Here is a 22,943-nt window from a genome sequence, read left to right as displayed (position 1 = left end):
ACATTTGTATTTTTTTGTACATTGCTCAAGTTAATAAGAATGGAGATCTTGTAGACAGTGATACAAAAATTTCAACATTTATATGTACAAAATTATTTTCATTTTCGGATGATATGACTTGGTACACTAGTCAAGATGGGTTTTGGATAATATATAAAATCATACATAGTCTATTCCAAGATTTGCTGCAGGGTTTGTACAGTTATAAATATTGGATAAATCCTGGAATTTGAAAATGGTGTTTCCATGCCTGGAAAGGTTTTGGAAAATAGTTTCATAAATAGTTAGCAGAAGTACTATCCCTAATGTATCACAACAGTTTTTTTGACACCACACATTAAACTATATACAAAATACTATCAATAAACAGAATGTTTTGTCATAAGAGTCGTTTTAAAGTCATGGAGATCAGTTGGCCAAAATAATTATGAACACTGGACATCAGAAGTTATAAAAATTTGACAAAAGGAGAGGGGCAAAAGTTTTATAAGACATTATTAAAGACATTTCAGTGCATGAATTGTTCTAGTGCAAGTAACATCCTGCCTCGTGCAGTTTAATGGGAGTGTCTGCCCTCTGCTGGCTGATTATTGTCACTTACAGTCTTGTTTTTAAAACATTTTACGAGATTCCAGCAGTTTATGCAGCATATGTGAACCCTCATTTCATGATGTACAAATCATTTAAAAATCACGCAACAACTAAGAGCTTCTTTCACTTTGTGTGTGTTCTCACTGTTGCAGGTTGTGTCCATCCTAGATGACGATGGCCAAGACTCCAGCAAACTCAGCTTGCTGAGCTCAGCTGTTTACCGGCCAGGAAGTAAACATGGCTTCAGCAGGCTGCCTCCATATGGCTCAGTGCACGAGATCCCTTACTGCAATATTTGATGTGTCAGCAGAGAATGAGTGTGCTCTGAATAGAAATGTTGTCCTGGTGCTTCTCTGCCAACGCAGCCAGTCATCCGTGTAGTTCACCATGTGTGGCCTGGTTCAGACATCCCAAAAGCATCTTATTGCTGACCTGCATCCTCCGTAAAGTTGGCAGTAACACAGGAGATCAATCTCTACTGTAAGAGGACTTTTTGTGCACAATATTGTAAATTTAACTAGAAGATGTACTGTGTGTCAAATGGACCGAGTCTCACTGCTAAGATGCTTTTGGGAGTCTGTCTAGACAAGGATCAATGTACAGCAGGATCTTAATAGAGTGGTGCACTGCATTAGTTCCTAGAATGATTTGTTTGTCCCAGTCCTCTGCCACTGGCTAAATTTGTTGGTACCTGCAAAAGAAGAGGAAGCAGCATAAGGAGAGGACAGTGGTGGAGGAAGCACTAATCATTTTATTAAGTAAAAATAGCAGCATAATGTAAACGTACAAAACAAAATAATGGTATTATCAGCGCAAATATTCTCAAAGGGAAAAGTACTCATTATGCAGAGTGGCTTAAAGTATAGCTGTAGAGTATAGCTAAAGCAGAATTTTAACTACTTTCCATACTGCAGGGTAGTATAATATCTGTAAAATACATCATATTTTATGTACTTATCCCATGAAATATATGTGAATCGGAATCTGTAAAGTAACTACAGCCCTTCAAAATGTAGTGGAGTTAAAAGTACAATATTTCCCTCTGAAATGTGATGGAAGTTAGTAGCAGGAATGCTGATACTCAAGCAAAGAACACCTAGTATAACGTATAAACCCTGGGATGTACTTTCCACCACTGACAAAGGAGTACATTCTTGAAGTTATCAGAAACTAAATTCATTATTGATGGATTATAACCTTAATCTTTAAGGATTTAAGTGGAGTTATTAGTTCACACTGTGGTTAAAACTGGGGCAAAGCATGTCGACATTTAAACGCATTCTTCAGAGTGGGTGTGACTGTGTTCACCTCTTATCTATTGTCCACAATGCTGTCAAGAACCTGCAAAACGACTCTCTTCATGTCTAATCTGTTCTGTAAATGAAGGTTTTAAATGTCCCCAAAACTGGTTTGAGTCATCTCACTTTTTTCCCACGAGACCAGGTCTTTGTCTTGACAGGCTTCCTTAATATTTATGCACGTGTGTCTACTCACTCTCTGTGTTGTACTGTCAACTCAGTCAGCTGCTCCTCCAGTGCTGTGATCCTCAGCCCGATGTACCCGGACGCCAACAGCAGCAGCACCATCCTGCAAACACACAGTATATAATACACTTTGTGCAGCTTGAATCAAACGCTGAGCAGACTGTCTAAGATAAGGTACATACTGTAACGCCCTAAAAACCAGATATCAGTAAATTGTATCTGTACTGAGCCTGAGTGACCTTTGTGTGATAACATTTCTGGAACCACATCTCATGATTCTTTTCTTTCCTTAAAACCTTTAGCCAATCCAGAAAGTCAACATACCAAAATGTGCCTCTGCTCATACAAAGAAGACAAAGAAGAAAGTATTCAGAGTCTTCACTTCAGTAAAAGTTGCGAAGTCAAATCATAAAAAAATACTTCATCACAACTAAAAGTCCTGCATAAAAGTTTTAAAGTAAAAAGTAAAAGTACAGAAATATTATCAGCTAAATTTACTAAGTATTATATTATAATTAAGTCATAATTGTCCTTATGTATGGTACTTGAGTCCTTGACCATGTTAAAAAATGATACTCACAGCATCATGTAGACGTAGAAGACAGCGCTGAAACTCCTCAGTTCTCTGAGGAAGAAGAGCGGTGCCACCCTCTCAGTGATCCTCCAAATCCAGGATACAGCTGGTTGAAAGAAAAATCAGCTTCTTATTCTTTAATTGCACTTTTATCTTTGCATTATGGGTAACTAGACTATATATTACAGTGTGTCTATTGTCTATTTGTGACCTCCTACACCAACCTCTGTTGTCGTCGTCTGTTAAGCTGTTTTGACGGGTGGAATTGCGTCTTGTAGGAGCTGGAAAGGCACAAATATACAGATTGCATTCAGTAAAGATTTTTTTTTATATTATTATCCTAAATAGAGAAATGTAATTTAAAAACGCTGAAAGAGCCAAAAAAAACAACAACAATATTAACCATTGAGGATTACCACATTCACACTTCTCTCTGTCTGTCCCATCTGTTTCTCACCTTCACTGGACATCTGAGAATAGCCGTTTTCAAGACAAATGCTGTTCTGTCTGATCAGATCACGATCTGTGCAGTCCTCCAAACTGGAATAACTGGAGGCCTGCAGACAAGGACAGAGAGGCTGAAGGTTACAGTCTCTGCTGTCGTGCATGACGCACTATAACCTTGAATCCCTGAAAGTCCTGGTTTGGTTGAGTTAGATGAGCAGCAAACATACCACGTCATGATCAGCTTCATTCTCTGCAGAGGAGTGATGAGGGCTGCTGTTGACTGTCAGACCCTGTTTTCAGACCAACATAGAAACGTGAGTGTAACATGAGTTGAAACTGATGCGTATTAATGCGTGGAGTTGAGCACCCTACCTGTACATGTGAACAGACAGTTTGGAGGAGTTTATAACACATGTCACGGTGCCTCAAAGACACAAATGTGTGCTAAAAAGAGAAAAAAGAGTCAGGAGAAAGGGATAATCATGGAGCAAGACAATATATGTGTACCCTCAAAGTTAAATAATATATGACGTCTTGGCTTGACAAGCTGCCAGTTTCACTGCACAAACTTTGAATAATAATGTTTCGGCTTTTTGATTCAGTTCCCATCTTTCCTTTTATTGATTGTTAGTTAACACCGGAACCACGCCGTATTTGAGTCAAGCTGAATTAATGATTAATTAAATATTATTAATAATTAGTTTATAAAGTTGAAGACACTACATTTTATGTTTGATTTAATAGGGACATAGTATTGGCCACTGCCACAAACCACAGCATTTATAGTCTAAGCTAGTTTGCACTGCTCTTCCCTAAATTAACCATTGTGCAAATACATACAAAACAATACACAACATGAATTAATGATCTATTTTCAGTTATATGGTTAAGGAGTTCAACAACAGATAAATACATCTGTTTACAGAAGGGTTTACAATTACAATTCCCCACAGATGTGTCAGCCAGAAACCCCAAGAGGTCTTCCCATGTCACCTAGCGCCCTTAGAGCCTGATTAGGTGGGTTTTCTATTCTAATGATAGCAAAGTCTGTTTCCTTTGGCTTCCTATCCAACATTTTAACTGCAGAATTATATTGGTCATACGTAATGCAAAGATGCAGTCAAATCAATGTGTATATTTATGTAGCTCAGAAGAGAACAAAACCGAGAGATTGGGACTTTAAATAATAAAATGTATATTTCTAAAGTGTGTCTTCTGACCTTCTCTACATCAGCAGTTTGAATAGACAACATGGATAAAGCAGAGTTATGTTTCTTCACCCCCTTGACGCTGGACGCAGGAATCACCACCTGCAACATGTGGACAAAATACTTAGAATTTTGTAACCTTCACCACCTTAAAGAGGACATTATAGTCATATTTCACTGGTCTTAAATGTGACCTGAAACATGGATGACCAAGGTAAAGAACCAGCTTGTTATTTTATTTTCTATCCGGGGTCCTTAAATAATTTCCTTCTATGAAGTCTTTGATTTTATGGTAAAAAGCCCAAACACTGGAGTTTAAAGTGAATTCCCAGGATACCTAATGTTAATGTTGACTGCTCCTTTTACCACTTCAGTGACAAGTACGCTTAAAAGTCTGATAACAAAATAACACATTTTGGTTTAATTGGCCTCAAAAGTTGTGACATTTCAGTGTCGAAAGATTTCACCAGTGTGACTAATGCTTCACCTTATTGTTTCAGAGTTTGTTACCTTGGTTTCTTTGAGCAGCACTGACGAGTAGAAACACACATAGTTCTCAGAAACAAAGAGTTTTCCATGATACAGTACCTCCTTCTGCAAGGCACAGGTAAATGCTACAATGGAGACAGAGACACACACACAATTAAAGTTTCTGTCTAACAACACAGAGGATTGTCACCTACACAACAGAGACATTCCTGCAGAATCATGTGCTAAATTGTTTCAGCTCTTCATTCACTGTGCACCACTTGGCAAACAAAGTATAAGGCAGCACTTAATCAAACAGCAGGGACAAAGTGACGAAGAGGTCACAACGTGATTTCCATAATCAATATGAAGGAATAAGTAACAGACTCTCAACTCACTGTGTGTCAGGTTCTCCCCTGCAGGAATATCTGGGAACAGTTTGTGGAAGGTTTTGCTGTGCTTCTGGGAGCTCTGTAGGTACATAAAAATGTGTTTAACAATACTCAATATGTTTCTGGGATTTTATTTTAAATAAGAAACATTTTTGGTGTTTGTTATCTGCAGAAAATTATGTCTTTTTGTCCACTTGGGGGCAGTAGAAGTTGTGAACACAATGCTGACATATACCTTTGAAGTTAATATAGTCAAATTGTTAGCAAACAAATGCTAACTTTCACATCTAACGACATAATAATTAATTTCATGTTTCTGTCCTTATGATGAATGCAAGGACAATATTCACCCTCTTTAACTCTGTCATTTTCTCCAAAACCTCTGAGGGAAATATCTGGCTCTTTAGCTGCTGAGCAGGAGCAGTTTTAAAGATTTGTTCTCTGAAAACAGCCCAAAACTATGCTATGTGGGCACTGAGAGTGAACTAAAATAGTTAAGCTGTTTGCTCGACATCTCAAGAGCTGAAACTCATTAAAAAGCTCTGTTAAGTATTTGTTGAGCTGCATAATCAGGTAGTAATAACTCTCTGTAGGTTCATCACTAAGAGAGATCTTCATACTGTCTCAATGTTTTCACATCATCATTTGATGCATTGCTATTATTAAAAAATACTGATTTTAGCCATTTCATTCTCCTTGATTAAAATTTGTGTTGCAGGGAACAGGAAGTGGCAGGACGATGTGAAGCAGTCTTACATTAGAATGGATGAGCCCATCTGGATGGTCAATGTTCTCCTCTGCTATGATCGGCTCCCTGAGGACACAAAAGATAACAAATCATAACTTTGTCTAGATACAAGTTTAAGATTTGAGTGTATTGTTGAAGGCAGAGTGTACCTGAGGGACACGCTGGAGCTGAGGCTGTGCTTAAGCTCTTGGATCTCCAGTCGGGCATCGTCCAGACTATGACATTGTCTGGATTTCTTACTGCTAAACCTGCTGCTGGCTCTTCTTTTGCCAAGGCCTCCGACTCCAACTGCGTCTCCGTCTGGACAGCTGTTCAAAGAGAGCAGTAAATAAATGTCAGACTTATGATCCAGCTTTTCTGAGATGCACACAGGTGGGACAGATATACAACAACATTAAGTAAAAAAACAAAATCAAAGAGAAATGGATTTCTCTGCGCTGGGAACATCAGTAAACCTGTTGGATTTATAGAGTTTACAGAGTGAATGTGTAGACGTGCTGATGGTTAACATCTCATTATCTTTACTCTCATTGTTTACATCCGACAAAGACAGATTCTCCACAGGGATTAATGCAGTAAATTCACAAACACAAACAATCCCTTACATAATGCATGATTTTCAAAAACACTTTTGGTAAAAGATGTGTATGTGCTGTTCTGATTTGTTTGTGAGTCCAATATAATAGCTCAGTTTGAGAAGTTCCTTGATGTGAAAGCAAAAGTTAAAAAAGCTCCAAACTGAATTCCAGCTGCATTGACTCTGCTCGGGCTAATTGTCAGCTTGTTAGACCGGTGGTTAGTCTGCAGTTTCCAGGCAACACAAACGATGACTGGAGAGAGGTTTCACTTCTAAAGAACAGCAACTACAAACACTGGATACATAACAAGATTATGGAGATTGAGGGAGACGTATGTACTCTGTTTTTCAACTGCAAAAGATAATATATACAATATGCAACTGTAAATATGTGAAAAGTGCAGAAAAGAGAAAACCTGTTCAGAACCAATAATTATATATATATACTTACATAGAGCTGTCCAGTGAGAATCTCCTATATTTTAAAGTCATTATAGAAAATAAACACTTCCAACTCATACACACTCACAAATGCAGTAAAAGTCTCTACTTAATGTCTTTAGCTCTCTCAAGTTCACAAACTAATCTTGTGAGTGACTCTTTTGCTTTGCTTCCTTGATGTAGTCCTGAAGCAAGCAAGTAGAAGCAGGTGAGACACAACACATGATGACAGTCTACTTTTAGGATTGGCTTCTTATTGTTCAGTCAACCAATCAGCACTGAGGGGGAGTCTTCTTTCACTCAAACTAAACCAATCAGTGATGGCAGGAAGAAAGGCCACACATTCATTCTGCATGGCTTCTGCTCCTCACGGCAACAGTCGCTATGGTTGGTCCTACCCTCACCTTTTGACACACAAGCACACCTAAAAGCACATGCACACAGTGTGACACAAATATGCAGAGATAGCTATCAGCACAGTCTGCTGTCATGTGACCTGCCCAGCCTGCACAGATTGAGATCAAGGAATGATTAATAACCTATGACACAGATGCACAAAGAAAACTTTTACCAAACATTACATTGAAAATGTTGTATTTATTTTTCTTAAAGACATTAAGAATGTATAACATATTAAAAAACAAATGTATGTTTTTGTGTGTGATATCATTTTAACTTCCGCACACTGATGTGATATTTACACTCATGTACATACACAGTACATTGTTGTAAAATATCCTCACGCTATTTGCCAAACAGATAACAGAATGCATCACATTTTTGAGAAAATACAGTTGGGCTTGGCTGCAGGTCACAGGTTCAGACATCCAATATTGTGAACAATAATCTCTCAATCAGGTCTGGGCAATCTTGACCTCCACATCTTACAGTTCTGAGGAAGAAACACATTGGGTGAGCTGTATCATTTGGTGAAGTGAAAAGTAAGTCACATTTTCTTTTGTGCTCTTTCTAGCCTACTCTGATAGAAGAGAGACATTTTCCACGAACAGAACTGTATAATAAAGGTTTTTGTAAGTGATTTATGAATTGGGTTGCAGACAGTGAAGTTCTGAAGATTTAGCTGTAGAAATAGTTTTGCAATTTTTTGGTGAGCATCACTAGAGTTCTTGTTCATTTTTTTAAATTTAATTTTATATAAAATTTCTGTGTTTACTCTAATTTATATTGTGATTCTTATATTAATTAATATTATTTACTGCACACCGCAGTGTTTTAGCACAGTTTTATGAGCATTAAGCACAGCAAGATGTTGTCATGTAGCAGGAAAAACACAGGTGTAAATATTACAATTAAGAATGGCTCACCGGGATCGTTAATGTTATGAGTAACACCTGTGCTCTTCCTAGTATGACGAGACAATGTTTGCTTTGAAAAAGGCCTAAAGGAAATCAATATTTTAAAGTCTCAATTATTTATTCTCATAATTTTGGTCTTTGAGTCAATAAAATAAAACAAACAAACGTTAAAAGAACGTGTGACTACCTAATTGCATTTTAAATTATATAGGGAGACAGATTCTATTGACAATGGTTCAATTGCACAAATCACAGTTGAGTAGTACTGTATTCAGACAGAAGTTATTTTTATTTTGAAGTACATAGAAAGGTACTCCAGTTCAGCCGATTTCCTCGTCCAGCTGCCGCCACTGTCAGCCCACAGGTGATCACGATTGCATAGTGTCATACCAGATGTTGGCTCTCTTCACTCTCACTTACCCTCCTCCTCTGCCTCTGTATGTAGCTCAAAGTGCTGTGCTGACCTGTGTCCATGTATTCTGCTATGAAAATGTAGGATTTAGCAACCACTAAGTGGTAACAAAAGGTGTTTTAGTTAGACAGTGAGTGTTATCACCAGTATGATTTACATTTGCAATCTGCTTGAAGAAATGTGCCATCTCTTCATGTTCTACTGGTGTAATGTAAAAATGTAATAATGTGAAACCATTCAGAAAAAATGTAGTCAGAAACATTTTCATGATAATGTTTTATGATCAAAATACAATAGCCCTGCAGAGTTAGTGTCAGTTCTTCCGTGTTGATTTTTGTTTTGCATTGTATGGCTTACTTGTATATCGTGTAGCACAATCCAAACTAATGCCATCATGTTCAGATAAATATTATCTATAATGTTCATTAGGCATTTGCTACCAGCAATAGCAGCTCAGGGTCACATTGACCTTTGTGACTTTGTATGCGGTATGAATCGTCACCATGTGAGGCTAAAAGAAAGCTAAACAACTCCCTGCATATAAACATCCTTACAGGTGTAAAGTTACCGGGCCTGTCTCAACACATCTCAAGAAGGAAACACACTGGTATTAAAACATAAAAACAACCATGAACGAATTGTCCTGTGATGGACAGAACAATACATTCCCCACATCCTCCTTTTTTATTTTTCCTCGTATTTCATGGTAACATTAAAGACAAATGAGGTTGGCTGTCTGACAGATTTCAAGGTTGTAGCAGGTAAAGGGTTGGCTAATCACACTCAGCAACTCGTAACAGACAGATCATAGTCTGACAAAAGAGGATGCTGCTTCATATCGTGCAAATGGTTTTTAAAGTGAAACACATGTAGCTCTATTCCGACTGAGATCCAACCTATCCACAGTGAGTTTCATTATTAGTGAAAACGGATTACATCTCCTCACGCATGGGCATGTGCCTGCATTCACTGCAAACACACTATACAAGGAGAACATTCCTCTTCATCTCCTAATCATAACCATAATCATAACGTTGGTAGTCTAAAGAATGTTACTGACTCCGGTTGAAGGTGGGCTAAAGCTTCAATGGGAATTTATTAGGTCCCAAATCTTTATCTACCAATTAAAATGATGATGGTATAATTTGTCTCGCCCTAACAGGTGCAACAAAGCTACATGGTTTTAAGAAGAAGTCTAATCTAATCAACCAGATTAACTGCACCTGTGTGGCCATTCAGAGGCTTGAACTGTTTCTTTGTAATGTTTATGTCAAACTACCTTTTCAAATGCCAGGTGTGAAGTTTGATGCTCGAGAGTGAATGTTTTAATGCTCGTCATTTCAGAGTTATTGAAAGTAATAGCGTTCATGTCAACATTCAATTTTCTGATGTTTGAAATATGTAATATTTTACATTGAAAGTAATGCATTTTAATCATTATACTACCAGCAGTGGTGAACATGGGAATCTTTCCTATCTCTACGATCCATCCCATATACGACATGGAAGTGGCATTATCCTTTACAATGTTTTGTAAAAGTTATTTTGCGTGAAGTGTATTTAGGAAAAGCTTGTTGCAGTCACAGGAGTGCATTTCTGTTTTTGACTTGCTTTGGTCACATCTAGTGGACGATGAATGAATAACAAAGAAAAAACACAGAAATCAGGCAGCTCATTGTGCTGTATATCCAATCATCCTGCTTTTAATACAAAGTCAAGATACAATATCTACATCCATGGTTTGAAAGGAAAGAACAGGTACATAAGTGAGGGGGATGGCGTCATCAGAGCTGGCCCTCAACACATTTCACTTTATGTTTCATGTGTGTGACTTTAATATTTCCCTTGACACAATAATCATTAGAAATCGAAGGAATAACATATTTCATATATGTCGCACACTGTCAAGACTTCTGGACCACACATAGATTTCGTATCAGAATATTTTCAGATATAAACAGTAACTTTTGAGGGTTTTTGTGTAGCCGGGCCATTCTTAACCCATTCTCTGTCAAAAATACACTTGCTACCATGTGCTTTCCAGCAAACTAAATACCAACAGCTTGTCTGAGGTTCTCGCCAACAAGGCTGCTCTATATATCTAACTTCTCCGATGCCCTTACAACTATCACAGTGGGGCTGACCATACCCCTGTTGCTATGATCACACCACTGCTGATGGGGGTCGGGTGGGGGAGGGCATCAGAAGGGCATCACTGTAAACTTAAACTAGGTCTGCCTCTAATGTACATCTCTAGCTAACTAGTTGGACATCAGTAATCGGTATCAAATAGCACCCTACACAGAGGGCATACTTTATAATAAGAAAGCAAATAAAAAAGCACCAAAACTGACCATTAAAAATAAAAAAACAAACATTGACAATATCATACTTTAACATTGGCTCGCCAAAGAAACAAGTAAACAACATCTTATTGGTTATAGTTGCTAGATATCCCAAATAAATAGATTAAAAACAAACGTAAAAAGTAACAAAATAGAATAATAAATATCTTTAAAAAAATCATATGAAATAAATATGACAAAGTGAACAATAACAATAAGGCTTTTTTTTGCGACAATAAGAACTACATCACATCCAATCCCACGTTATATCTTGTGCTCAGACGTATGTAACTGTACTGTATAGGACTCCAATGATAGACTGTATGTACAAAATCTGTGAAACCGCCGGGATGTCTGATACACTGGAACATCGCTGTGCTCTTCAATCACCACGTGGGACCAATTATGATTATATGTCAAATCAATAAAAGATATATATATGTATATATCGATAGCGTGTGCAGTTGTACTGGAGGGTCATAGGAAAAACATAATTTGGTTAGGTTGGGAAGTTCTGTACAGTGTGATTTAGCAACAGAGATAATCTAAATGGAGTTTAGGTGGAGGTGGGACAGTTGGATGACGGGAGAGGACTGCTCAATTCACGAAATTGCGCTGAATGTTTTTTCTCTCATTGTCTTTGACTGCCAGTATCCTTAAATAGTAAAACACCAGACGGATTTAACTGCAAAGTGTTTCACTTCAAGTAGGTAAGATGATTGGGAAACAACTTTCATCCTTGGTTCGAGATACTGTATGACAATAAAAGTTTAGCACACAACGTATGAACATTAAGCAGCATGTTTAAACACAAGACAAAAAGTCAGCATAAGGCAAAGACGTACAGTAAAAAACACACAAAAATCATGTCGGCAGAAATGGGATGAGAACTGTTTTAACTGGATTGAAGCTCAATTCTGGCATTAGCATTTCTTTCAATAAGCCACTGCTGAGCTGACACAATAGGGGGCTGACTTCAACAGGAGATGAGCTTGAGGATGAACAAGGGACTACAGCAAATAGCAAGCAAGCTTTGTTTAATGAAGAATGCACTGGACTACAAATCTCTGCCCAGCTGAGGATATGACGGGCTCTGATCACTGTTCTGAGGCCAGCTGTTACACAGTGAGGACACGATTAGGGAGCGTGAACTGATCCTTGGCCAGCGTGTTAAGAGCGGTCTCTAGTCTGACTTAATGTTTTGCTGGATAAAAGAGGGAGCCGTCTCTCCTTTTAGGCCACAGTTCAGGTTCACACTGCATGGTTTCTCTTGGCACTGTGCGTTGGGTAAATGAGCGTCCACATGCTGCTCCAACAGTCCTCAGGGTGTTGGGTCTCCATTGTAGGCTTTACCTTGTCATCTGCTTTAAACTTTATGATCAGAGCTATCTGTGGTAGCAGTAGACACCTTTGAAACAGACTCACGGACACATAGAAATGTTCACCTTTGCACTTTGTAACCCTTTAGTACACCAAACCAGTAGATACAAAGTTGAGGATAAAAAGCCCATTTAGGGTGCAGCAAATATCCAGGCTCTTTGTGTTTTGTTTTTCTTCTTTTTTTTTTTTTTATATACACATTTAGTATCATAATTCCTGTTCAAAAGCTGTTTGTATTTCACTGGTTCATATTGGAGATAGCTGACCACAACACACATGTATTATACGTCCTTCACACTGGAACACTGAGGTAAGTATATGGATTACACATGGATAGTCTCCACACCCACCAGCTCCCAGGGGAGACCCCTGATGAGTGTGGGTGCCGTTAGACACAGATTTGTTGTTGCTGTTTTTGTTGTTGCTTTTTGTCCTTGTTGGTGTAGAATTCATCTTTGAGTCTTGCTCCCAGAAAAAAGGTCAAATGTTCACGTTATTTCAAGCCGTCTTTCTCTCGTTTTCGCTTGTCGGTTTTGTTTGTGGACCTCGAAGCAGAAAGATGGATGGATGGTTGTCTCTTCACTTACGTTGCATAGTGGTCAAAGCTACCCAGGTACTCCAGTGCAGCCTGATAGCAGAACTGGTACTCATCCTGGGGACAAAGTGAGAGTAAAAAGGGTTTTCACAGGGCATTAGGAATGCACAATAAAAAGAGCACATATAGTATTTTAAATTCTGATATGGATACATAGATAAAGCTAAATGTTTAAAAAAAAAACCCGAAGTGGTACGATGCATGTTCATCGTTGTATATGAGGAATGCTATGTATTTTTAAGACAGTAGGTACAAATATTCTATATTTTTGTTACCAGTTGACTGATTTGCATTATGTATGTTTGTCAGAGAGATATGTTTACTTCAATGGTATCATCATTATTAAAACTAAGTAAACAGAGTGTAACAGAGGATGAGCATGTATATTCCAGCGTTACTCATCAAATTGTTTTTAAATATCCATGATCAGCCAAATATAAACAGTAAAAATATTACTGGATTTATGTAAAAACATCTCTTTGAGCAGTACCGATATTGTGCAGTATTAGTGCTTTCCTTGCTAGTGTCTGTCCTGCTTAATGAATCAGTGAGTCCCACATGGTGCTCAATGTTTACCTCAGTCTGCACCATGGCTGGTCTCTGTGTGCGCAGCATTTTGACAGTCTGGAAGATGTCCACCGCCCCTTCGTAACGCATCCTCTCCAGGACAATACTCAGAGTGATGAAGACACCTGTCCGCCCCACGCCAGCACTGCAGCCATAAAGGAAACAATTTGACTATAGTTTACAACGTGCAAAATCCTGACCAACCTACTGCAATTTATTATCGACGCAATTAAAAGCACTTTTAATTAACAGTGAAGGGTTCAATCGTGAGCTGCTTACCTGCAGTGAACGCTGATTGGTCCATCCTGGCCAAACTGCTCCTTGGTTTTGTGCACTTGGCCAATGAAATCGATGAAGCCCTCCCCAGATTTGGGCACACCTTGCTCTGGCCAATCAGTGAACTGGAACTGACGCACTGTCCGTGATTGGCCATCCTGAGGGAGTGAGGAAATGAGTAGTGAAAAACGATTTAACTGAAGACCTGCGGGTTGCTTTGATCTGACAGTGTATCTGATGTCTTTAACTCGTATCAAGATGTTTACACTTAGAAGGTTTAGTTTTTCTTCATGTGATGTGATTATTTCAAGAGCTCATTGTCGCTGTATTGACTGAGGAGTGAGACTCTGCCAGGCAATATCCTTTTTTCCCCCTGTTAATGATTACTGTTATCTGACGCTGGATCAGTGGCTGTGGTTAACTTCCAGCCTGTAACATCAGAACATCTGCTATTGTCAGCCACTCAGTAGGCAATTACATCTTTTCTCTTCTGCCCAGCCTTTCTGACTCCCCTTTAATGGAGATCAATAGAGCATCTGTCAATGTGGCGTCAGGACAGGACAGGCTTAACTGGAGTTATCTATGACTGGCTGGTATGTGCACGAGAGGACGTGCACACACACAGTCACACACACATGTTGTCAAGGTGATCTAGAGACAGCATGGTTGAATGAGTAATCTGGAGGGCTCTTGCCGATAGTGCTACCCTCCTGTGTAACACACATTCACATACAAAACACACACTAAGCAATACACACTACAGGTCGATAGGACAAGCTTCGCACCGCTGCCTTCCAGCATCACTGATGGATTGGGAACAGAGCAGAGAAGTCAAGGAGTGTAATGCCACACTGCTGTTTGAATAAAACATACAAACGGAGGACAAGTCTTTAAACACACATGGACGACATGAACTCACCCTGGCATCCGTAACTTTGAACTCCCGGAGGATGTACTGAGGCATGTTGTACTCAGCCATGGGGTCCACCACGAAGTACTGGTACCTGGCTGAGCGCTCAGCAGGCCAGTACTGGTGACACTTCTCCTGAGAGAGCAGGACAGTAAAGAAATGATTGTGCACAGGGCTGACATTTGATGTTATTTGTAGCACTTTGTGTGTGCATGTAAACTTAATTTACCCCTACCCGTCCCATTTCTCTCAGTTTAGTGAGCATGACCACTATAGTGGAGTTGTGTTCCCACAGCATCCTCCAGAAATCCTCCGTAGTCTCAGCCAGTGGGCCCTGGGTGGCAATGTAGCCTCTCTGCTGCCTACACACACACACACAAACACACACACATTTAGAAGCCATCTCCTCCATTCATTCCTCCTGTTTCCCCTCCGTCAAGCATCAGACTGAAAAGGGGGTCAGGCTTCAGGCAAGAAGAGGAACAGTCAAAACATGTGTGTACAACCACTCTGAATGCCTGAATCATCAGAAGCACTGCGACCGAAGAGAGGGACGTTCAGCGAGACAAATAGTGGGAACATGTATACAGTAATGACAGATCTGACAGGAAGTGACAGGTGGGAGCACTGTGGTGAAAACCTATCCAATCATTTCACTCATCAGAACATCATAAGAAGATGAGGGGATCAGGTCATGTTAGTGTTTTCGGGGACGAAAATATACCTGTATCCGTCTATGTAACTGGCATTGATGTAGTCGGAGCCCTCCAGGCCTCTGATTGGCTGGAGGCAGACGCGGGTGGTTTCATAGGGCATGATGTTGACCAGTCGGTTCTTGAATTTGTTGCAAGGCAGGTTGGCTGTGACAAACCGGGACGTGTGGGCTTTGGTGTTAGCCAGCCGCTGGATGGAGCAAGAAAATGTATATGTGTGATGATTTTTTTTTAAACTAATCTAAAGAAAAATATCTAACAAACCAAAACTGATTTTGCATGCAAGAGTGCAGGATTATTCGGGATTATTTGCCTGGTTAACTAATGTACAATGCCACTCTAGTGGTTCCCAATTTAGGGGGTTGCAAAATAAATACAAGGGGTTGTGAGATTACAAGATAGTAAATTAGAAAAAATATTTCTGTATCTGTATTTCTTCTGTTACACAAAATGTTAATAATGATTTATTTTATATTTTTTCTTAATTTTTCTTGTCAGATTCTGTGTAGTTTTACATGTGTCTGAATATTAATCAGGTCAAACTATTTTTAAAAAGGTAAAAGGAAACTCATGTCGAAACTTCTCATAGACTTATGCAATTTACAATAAGAGATTATAAGTAGAAATGGCTTCCTTTAAAGGACAAACCAAAAACATTTGGAACCCGTTTTCTATTCTTCTTTTTGGACAAAATCTTAGATACATTTGGTTTGGTACACAAACCTCCCCTACCTTGAACTCGAGCTCCATGCCGGTGATGTGCTCCCCAGTTTCCACCTTGGACAGCTTCTGCATGTAGGAGTACAGACTCCTGGCGGCCACCTCCGTGTTCCCGCAGGCCACAGCCTCCAGCAGGGCCTCGTGGATGAAGCTGTATTGGTCCTCCGTCTGCACCATGTAGTTCCTTTGTGAGCGCATCAGGGTCACGTGACCGTAGATGTCCACAGTGCGCTCGTGTCGAATGCGCTCCAGCATGGCATCGATGACAATAAAACAGCCAGTGCGACCGACACCGGCACTGATAGAGGGAGAGGATAAGGTGGGATATTAGTTGACTAATAGGGAGGATTTTATGTTTGATATTTGATTTTAAAGGAACAGTTCAACATTTAGGGAAATGGGCTTTTTGGCTTTTTTTTATCTGCAGTTAGATGAGAAGATTGATAACTCTCATGTCTATATGAAGCTAAACCAAGCAACTGGTTAGGTTAGCTTAGCATAAAGACAGCGAAAAAAAAGATAAAAATAAAGAAATCAGCTGCTGTTTGCCTAATCCATGCAAAAAAAACAACCCATAATGTAATTACAACAAGTTATGGTTGTAAAGGAAGAACAGACATAATAGTGGTTTCAATCTTCTCATCTAACTTTGGTGAGAAAGCAAAAAAGGTTATTTCCTAAAATGTTAATTAATTATTTCGAGATAAACTTGCGTGTGTGTACTGTACCTGCAGTGAGCAACGATAGGTCCGGCGTCAGGAGGGTTGCAGGCTTTGACCCTACGGAGGAAGTTCAGGAAGGGGGTTGGATACTCTGGCACTCCGTGATCCGGCCAGGCTGTAAACTGGAACTGACGCACCTCTCGCCGTTCACTGCTGCCACTCTGATAAAATAGACAAGCAAAAAAGCAAACGGCTTTACTATCACTGAAATGATCAATCCGTGTGCATGTGTAAGCTTCATCTCCTTGCATTATTGAATGTTTCAACATAAAACCTATTAGGGAATTGTCACATTTGTTGGAGTGCAGTTTCTCATATATGTCTGCATTAATCATGACTCTGTCCTAATTACTGCCAGTCATTCAAGCCGTGACTACTTTCTCAATATAGAATGTGCAAGAAGCTTTTAATTCATGAAAAATGATTCCCATACATACTGTATATACTATTTTAGACCATAAATATTCCTACATTGCACACAATTTACAAAAAAATACATTGCTAAATATTTCATGTGCATTATTCCCTACTGTATGACGGATCTCCTAACTTGACATTTCACAGCACATCAACAAAAATTTTGAAGAGCGATGCTACACTTGGAAGCTACAGTTGGCCTAGTTTCTGTGTTTGTAAGTAGGCCACAGAGACAAGCTAGTCTGGCGCTCGTCGATTAGCCCTGTGCTGTGATAAAGTGCTCTGCTTCCAACAGTGATCAAATCTTAGACCCTGACACAGGGAGGCTGGCCTGGTTTGAACACTCCAAGAAGCACAGACTAATCTGTCCTCCTACACGTTCAGTGACAGTGGAAATTTGTGATTTCTCCAGTTGCTCCTGGTTTCATACTGTAAACTTGAGAGATCAAAGCAGTTTTCACTGGATATGACAGTAATTACTAGAGGAAAGGAGAGAGTGGTGAGTCAAAGGGTGGATACAGTAACAAGAAGGAAATAATTTACCTTATGCAGGGAAAGGGTGCGGACGCAGAATGTGGCCAGCTCCATTGTGTCCAGAAGGGTGACCTGGATCATCCCGTATGTCTCTGTGCCGCGGCTTGGCCAGTACTGGTCACACTTTATCTACACGGATAAAAGAAAAGCATTATCATTATTAATGCAACTTTTACAGTTTTCAGACTGAAATAAAGCAACATTTCTCCTTAGTTTCATCGTTATTTTTAAGCAAACCGCTCTGAGAACTATAGATTGCAATTATCAAACCAATAGTGTGACACACAGATGAAATCAACTTATAAAAATACGTAGCCAAAGACACAGTAACACATTACATACAAAGACAAGGAAGATGTACAATTTTGCACATGCCTTGTGAGACAAAAACTATAAATACACAGGCATTATAAAAATGAGGAAATAAATGGTAAACCTATATTGGATCAATCTTCTATGTGTAAGGCAACACCTAGGCTTGACTTAAACATTGTTTTCCGAAGTTTGTTAAACAAAATGTACCAAATAAACGCATAGATATTAATGCACTGAATTGTTATTTATTAAATTAATGGTATCCGATCCCAGATCAGCCTATAATATCTGATATTAATATTAATATTGCTGCATCAATTGTGACTGCCTTATCTACCCGTGATTTCTCCTCAAGGCGCGTCATCATGACCACAGAGGCGGCCCGCTGCTCCCACACCATCCTCCAAAAGTCCCCGAACGTCTCCGCCAGGGGCCCCTGGGTAGCGATGTAGGCATTCTGCTTCCTGTAGCCATCAATGTAGTTGGCGTTGATGTAGTCGCTCCCCAGGATACCTGCAAACAAGACACTTGTGAGGCTCTTGCTAAACTGCAATCTGCATAAGCGACATAATAAATTAACCTGCATGTATGACATCAAACAGCCTAACGAACTGCCCGTGTTCGGCTTCCAACAGACGGCTGCTGGATGACTAGTGGACGACAACAAACAAACAAGACTCTGTCGGTGTAAATTCATGAGCTGCAGATCAAATCTATTCTCCCCCTTCTTGTTCTGGAGGCGCGCTGGCTGCACTTGAACGCTCTCGCACTGTTTGTCAGTCTCATGCCACTGCACACAGCCAGTCTTGAGCACTGTTTGCAATTTCAGATTTCATCCATCATGCAGCTCTCCTTCTCCTTCTCCACTCTCTCTATCTGTTCAGCCCCCCCCCGAACACAAATACCATCAGACTCTCCCATTAGGATCTCTAAACATAATCTTTAACTTGCCATTCTCTTCCGGTTGATCCTCACCTTCTATGGGAGCCAGGACAACTCTTGTGTGGTCGTACGCTATGACGTTGGCGTAGCGGTTTTTGGGCTTGTTGACTTCCAGGTTGGAATGCTCCCAGGTGAACTGCTGACTAGGGTCGATCGACTGGGAAGAAGCAGCAAACACACACACACACACACACGCACAAACACACATTAACAGTGCATGGTGGCATATTTAGTGGTGCATTTGAGGATAATGGAAAGAGAGTGCTCTGTAATGCAGACGAGCTAAAGCAACAAATTGCAGTGCTGAATAAATCATGAGACTATAATCTGCACACCGAGATACACATTTTAAATAAGATTTACATCATGGAGCGACGGCTTAACAGGCTTAACATCTCCAAACAATAAGGATGCTATCTATTTATTCATATGGAATAATGAAGCATCTCACCTCGTACTCCTGAGAGAGTCGCAGGTTGTCGTTTGCCTTCAGCAGCTCTATGTGCTCAGCCAGCTCACTGATGGGGATGGGAGGGTGGCTCATCATTCCTGCGTGACAACGAGGGTCAGAGGTGATGCAGACTTCAGCTGAGTGACCTAAATTACTGCGGGTCAGCATCGCTCATATGCAAAGACGTGAGGATAATTGCACAATCAGAGAACATTGCATATCATCAAGGAACACGTTGAGGCAGAAAATCAATTTTGATCCATGTGCGAGGACAAAGTGAGGCGAGTCTTGTTTGTTTGTAAATTGTTTTTCTTTGATAAATTGCTTTCTCGGTGATCAGAGGAGCAACGACTCAGAGAAAACAAACACAGATAGAACACTAATTAGGAGCGCGCACACACACACAAAGGAAGCAACCTATGCCTCGTACAGTCGTTTCCTGTTCACAGCTGGAGCGATCTATTGTCCATTCAAAAGGCAACAGCTACAACAATTAATCAAAGAAACACTGCTTTGTAGTCAATAAACAAAATCTATTTAAATCAGAATGCAGTCTCGACGTTTCTAGAATTGTAATGTATCTCGATGCGAGAGCATTTAACTCGTGGTGCAACAGCTGTCAAAAACAGGTTCAATGCCTATTTTCTCCTTCAGCACAGCACTGCAGCACCCACAGTTATCACGACCAAAATTACCTTAAATGGCATCAGCCGGTGTAGCAGGAAACAAATCTCATCTTTTAAGAGCTTCTCAAAAGCACAAATCTCAGGAGAGACGATGTGGGTGCGGTGGGAGCTTCAAGTTTGCAGCCATATGAGTAAAAAACTCATATGAAAGAATAGAAGCGCTCAAGTGCTTCGTTCTGTGGGTTTTACTTTGCTTCCCACGAACATGTAAAAAAACCAACTCATACCTTCATCTATGGATTAAATAAACTGTATCATTTGACTTTATATATCATGGAAGGTAAAGCACTAAACATCTGTCAATGGTGACACATTTTTCCACCTTTTCATCAAGGATCCTCAGAGACCTCTAAAAACTGCAACCATGAAAATATAGTGAAAACAGTGATTCAATTCCTCCAGGCAATGTGTTTTTTAGATACAGCTAATTTAATGGAAGAAGTGAAAGCAAAGCATCCTTGGCCTGCTGCCACAAACAAAGCAGCTGTGTTGTTAGAGCTCACTGTAGGGGGTGGGAAGCGGCAAAATCCATGTACGTACTTCACAGCAGGGCTTTAGTTTGTTAAGCTCGCAAGAACAGAATTAATTCCTTTATAAATGATCACAGTTAACCCACAACGCACCTTTTGATGTATCAATGTAACCATTAAACCCAACTCAGAAAGAAGTCGAGAGTCATAAGACAGATTTCTGTCTTTTCTGCTAACTGCAGCCTGGCATGTGGATTGTGGGCAAGCGGAGATGATTCAATTTTGTCACACCGTTTTTGACTCAGCCGTGGCTAAGCACTGACTGTACTACCTGGGTAGAGGCCATTTTGATCTCAGGAAGGACCGATAGCTGCCAGGTTGGTTGTGGTGCGGAGGCGTATTTTTCACAATCTTGTCTGAATGATCATACCGAAGTTAAAATTAGTCCCATGAATATTTCATCATCAAATAATGAGCAATGGGAAGTACACTCCGGTTTCCAAATACAAAGAGTGTGTTTGGATGCCTGTGTGGGTCCATGCTTCATACCCGGAGTCTGGAAGTTAATGCGTCTCATCTCCACAGGGTCTGTTGGGTGATGGGCCATCATCTCTGCGTTGCTCAAAAGGCTCTTGGTTCCTGGTTCAGAGTCCTTGCGCTTGCTGCTCAAACACCAATGAGTCAAAAGAGCAATTAGCACATGCAAACAACCAGGGAGAAAAAAAACAAACTTAGTAGTGACACGTCATTAGCATAGCTGCTTCAATCGAGTAAATAGTGCATTAACCGATATGGTGTTTTACAGCTTTGTACATGTTCTCTGTACAGCATCTGGTATCATGTAATTGCTGTGGGTTAAAAGGAACAAAGAGCTTGACATTGGTTTAATCTTACCTGTCAGGTTTGCTGCTTCCAGTGAAACAAGAGCAAGGGATGGAATAATTAGAGGAAGAAAAGGAAGGAAACAGACAGATTGTTAGAGAGGAAAATCAATATTTTGCATTAGTATTCAAAAGCTTGATAGCTTGCAGCAGATATCACAGGCCTGTATAGCAGGGACAGACTTTTTCATAGCTGTCTGGGGGGAATTGGAACAAATTTGATGAATATATGGCTGAAAGTTGTGCATTTGTGGGCGGATAGTGGAACATTAAACAATCCCTTAACAAGAAATATAAGTGGGAGCTGCTGGCAGAATGTGAGCAAAGCACAATTAATTGATCCTACAGAACTATACAGTATTGTCTGTGTAGCCCAGGCCTGAAATAAGTTATTCTTATTAAAAAAATGTATGTTCCTTTATTACCATGAACATGGACACTGCAGTTAACTGTGAGTGAATCCCACATATGCCATACTGGTGCCAAAAACCTCCCTACTCACTAGAGCAACAAATGTGTATTTACTCCCATCTGTTTTAGGAAATTATTAAGCCTTTTTTAAAACATGACATGGTTTGTGACCAATTTTAAAGATTTATATCATTAGTAGGATGAATACTGGCTTGGGTTGACTCACTCAGAGACACAAACAGCCAAGTCAAAACATATTGAGAGATAGTCTGAAGAATTATTAGTCTTCCCATGAGAAATATCCATTAAGAGTTCAAATCAAAGCTGCCCTACTCACTTTTTGTAAAGGAGGATAGCGATGACGATGCAGATGATGAAGACCACAGCCAGGACAGGTCCAACCACCCATATCAGACCATCACCTGCATCGAGGGGCTGTGGCTCTGAAACTGGGGCAATCACGGGGTCTGTGTAGGGGCTGGCCACGTACATTTTCTGTAAACAAACGTACGGGCACACAGTAAGGAAAACAAGACACTGGAAGTGTTTTTCTTTTTTGTGTGTCTATTTTTAGAAATACCTGTTTAAATCAAAACAGAAATTATTTTCAACAGTTTGACACACTCTGGCCTCCAAAAGAGTGAATACACCGCTATTTTACCAAGACTCAAAATGTAACGATGTAAAAAAAAAAAGCAAACATAGTCTTTATTGCAGAGCTGTAACAGTGGATTGAATTACAGTAAAAGGGTGTTCCTGTGATTCTGTGTATGAGGTAATATTTGATCTGTCTTTGCATTTTAGAAAACAAATCAAGAATGTACCTGAGCCTTCTGACATTATATGTCATCCATCCTAATTCGAGTCTTATATTTACGTGTTTCAATTCAAATGCACACACAATCCAGTGCACTGCACAAGGCAATATCTCACCTACTGCCACAGTACTA

The 22,943-nt window shown here is 39.9% G+C and overlaps 2 protein-coding genes across 2 annotated transcripts in view; both read right to left on the bottom strand.

Annotated features, from left to right (window-relative positions):
- Positions 1-109: 109 nt before the first annotated feature.
- LOC129089152 (GRAM domain-containing protein 2B-like) lies at positions 110-7,123 on the bottom strand. The gene is made up of 13 exons (XM_054596530.1): positions 6,941-7,123; positions 6,062-6,220; positions 5,921-5,978; positions 5,171-5,243; positions 4,815-4,918; positions 4,317-4,406; positions 3,469-3,540; positions 3,324-3,386; positions 3,107-3,206; positions 2,874-2,930; positions 2,656-2,755; positions 2,086-2,178; positions 110-1,282 (listed from the first exon to the last, which is right to left on the bottom strand). The coding sequence occupies exons 1-13, from the start codon at positions 7,006-7,008 to the stop codon at positions 1,267-1,269; spliced, it is 1,053 nt and encodes a 350-aa protein (XP_054452505.1). The 5' UTR covers positions 7,009-7,123; the 3' UTR covers positions 110-1,266.
- A 3,218-nt stretch (positions 7,124-10,341) lies between these two features.
- The window catches only part of LOC129089347 (receptor-type tyrosine-protein phosphatase S-like), a 47,451-nt gene continuing 34,849 nt past the window's right edge, over positions 10,342-22,943 (bottom strand). The window contains exons 21-34 of the mRNA XM_054596760.1: positions 22,331-22,488; positions 21,251-21,366; positions 19,546-19,643; positions 19,128-19,251; positions 18,490-18,665; positions 17,847-17,966; positions 16,893-17,047; positions 16,177-16,462; positions 15,456-15,634; positions 14,967-15,093; positions 14,741-14,866; positions 13,825-13,979; positions 13,555-13,690; positions 10,342-13,035 (exon numbers count right to left, since the gene is read on the bottom strand). Of these exons, the coding sequence (XP_054452735.1) occupies positions 12,967-13,035; positions 13,555-13,690; positions 13,825-13,979; positions 14,741-14,866; positions 14,967-15,093; positions 15,456-15,634; positions 16,177-16,462; positions 16,893-17,047; positions 17,847-17,966; positions 18,490-18,665; positions 19,128-19,251; positions 19,546-19,643; positions 21,251-21,366; positions 22,331-22,488 (2,025 nt within the window). The 3' untranslated portion in view covers positions 10,342-12,966. The remainder of the gene's footprint in view (positions 13,036-13,554; positions 13,691-13,824; positions 13,980-14,740; positions 14,867-14,966; positions 15,094-15,455; positions 15,635-16,176; positions 16,463-16,892; positions 17,048-17,846; positions 17,967-18,489; positions 18,666-19,127; positions 19,252-19,545; positions 19,644-21,250; positions 21,367-22,330; positions 22,489-22,943) is intronic.

Source organism: Anoplopoma fimbria, chromosome 3 (assembly GCF_027596085.1).
Source record: "Anoplopoma fimbria isolate UVic2021 breed Golden Eagle Sablefish chromosome 3, Afim_UVic_2022, whole genome shotgun sequence".
Taxonomy (NCBI): Eukaryota; Metazoa; Chordata; class Actinopteri; order Perciformes; family Anoplopomatidae; genus Anoplopoma; species Anoplopoma fimbria.
This window is presented reverse-complemented; position numbering and strand designations above follow the sequence as displayed.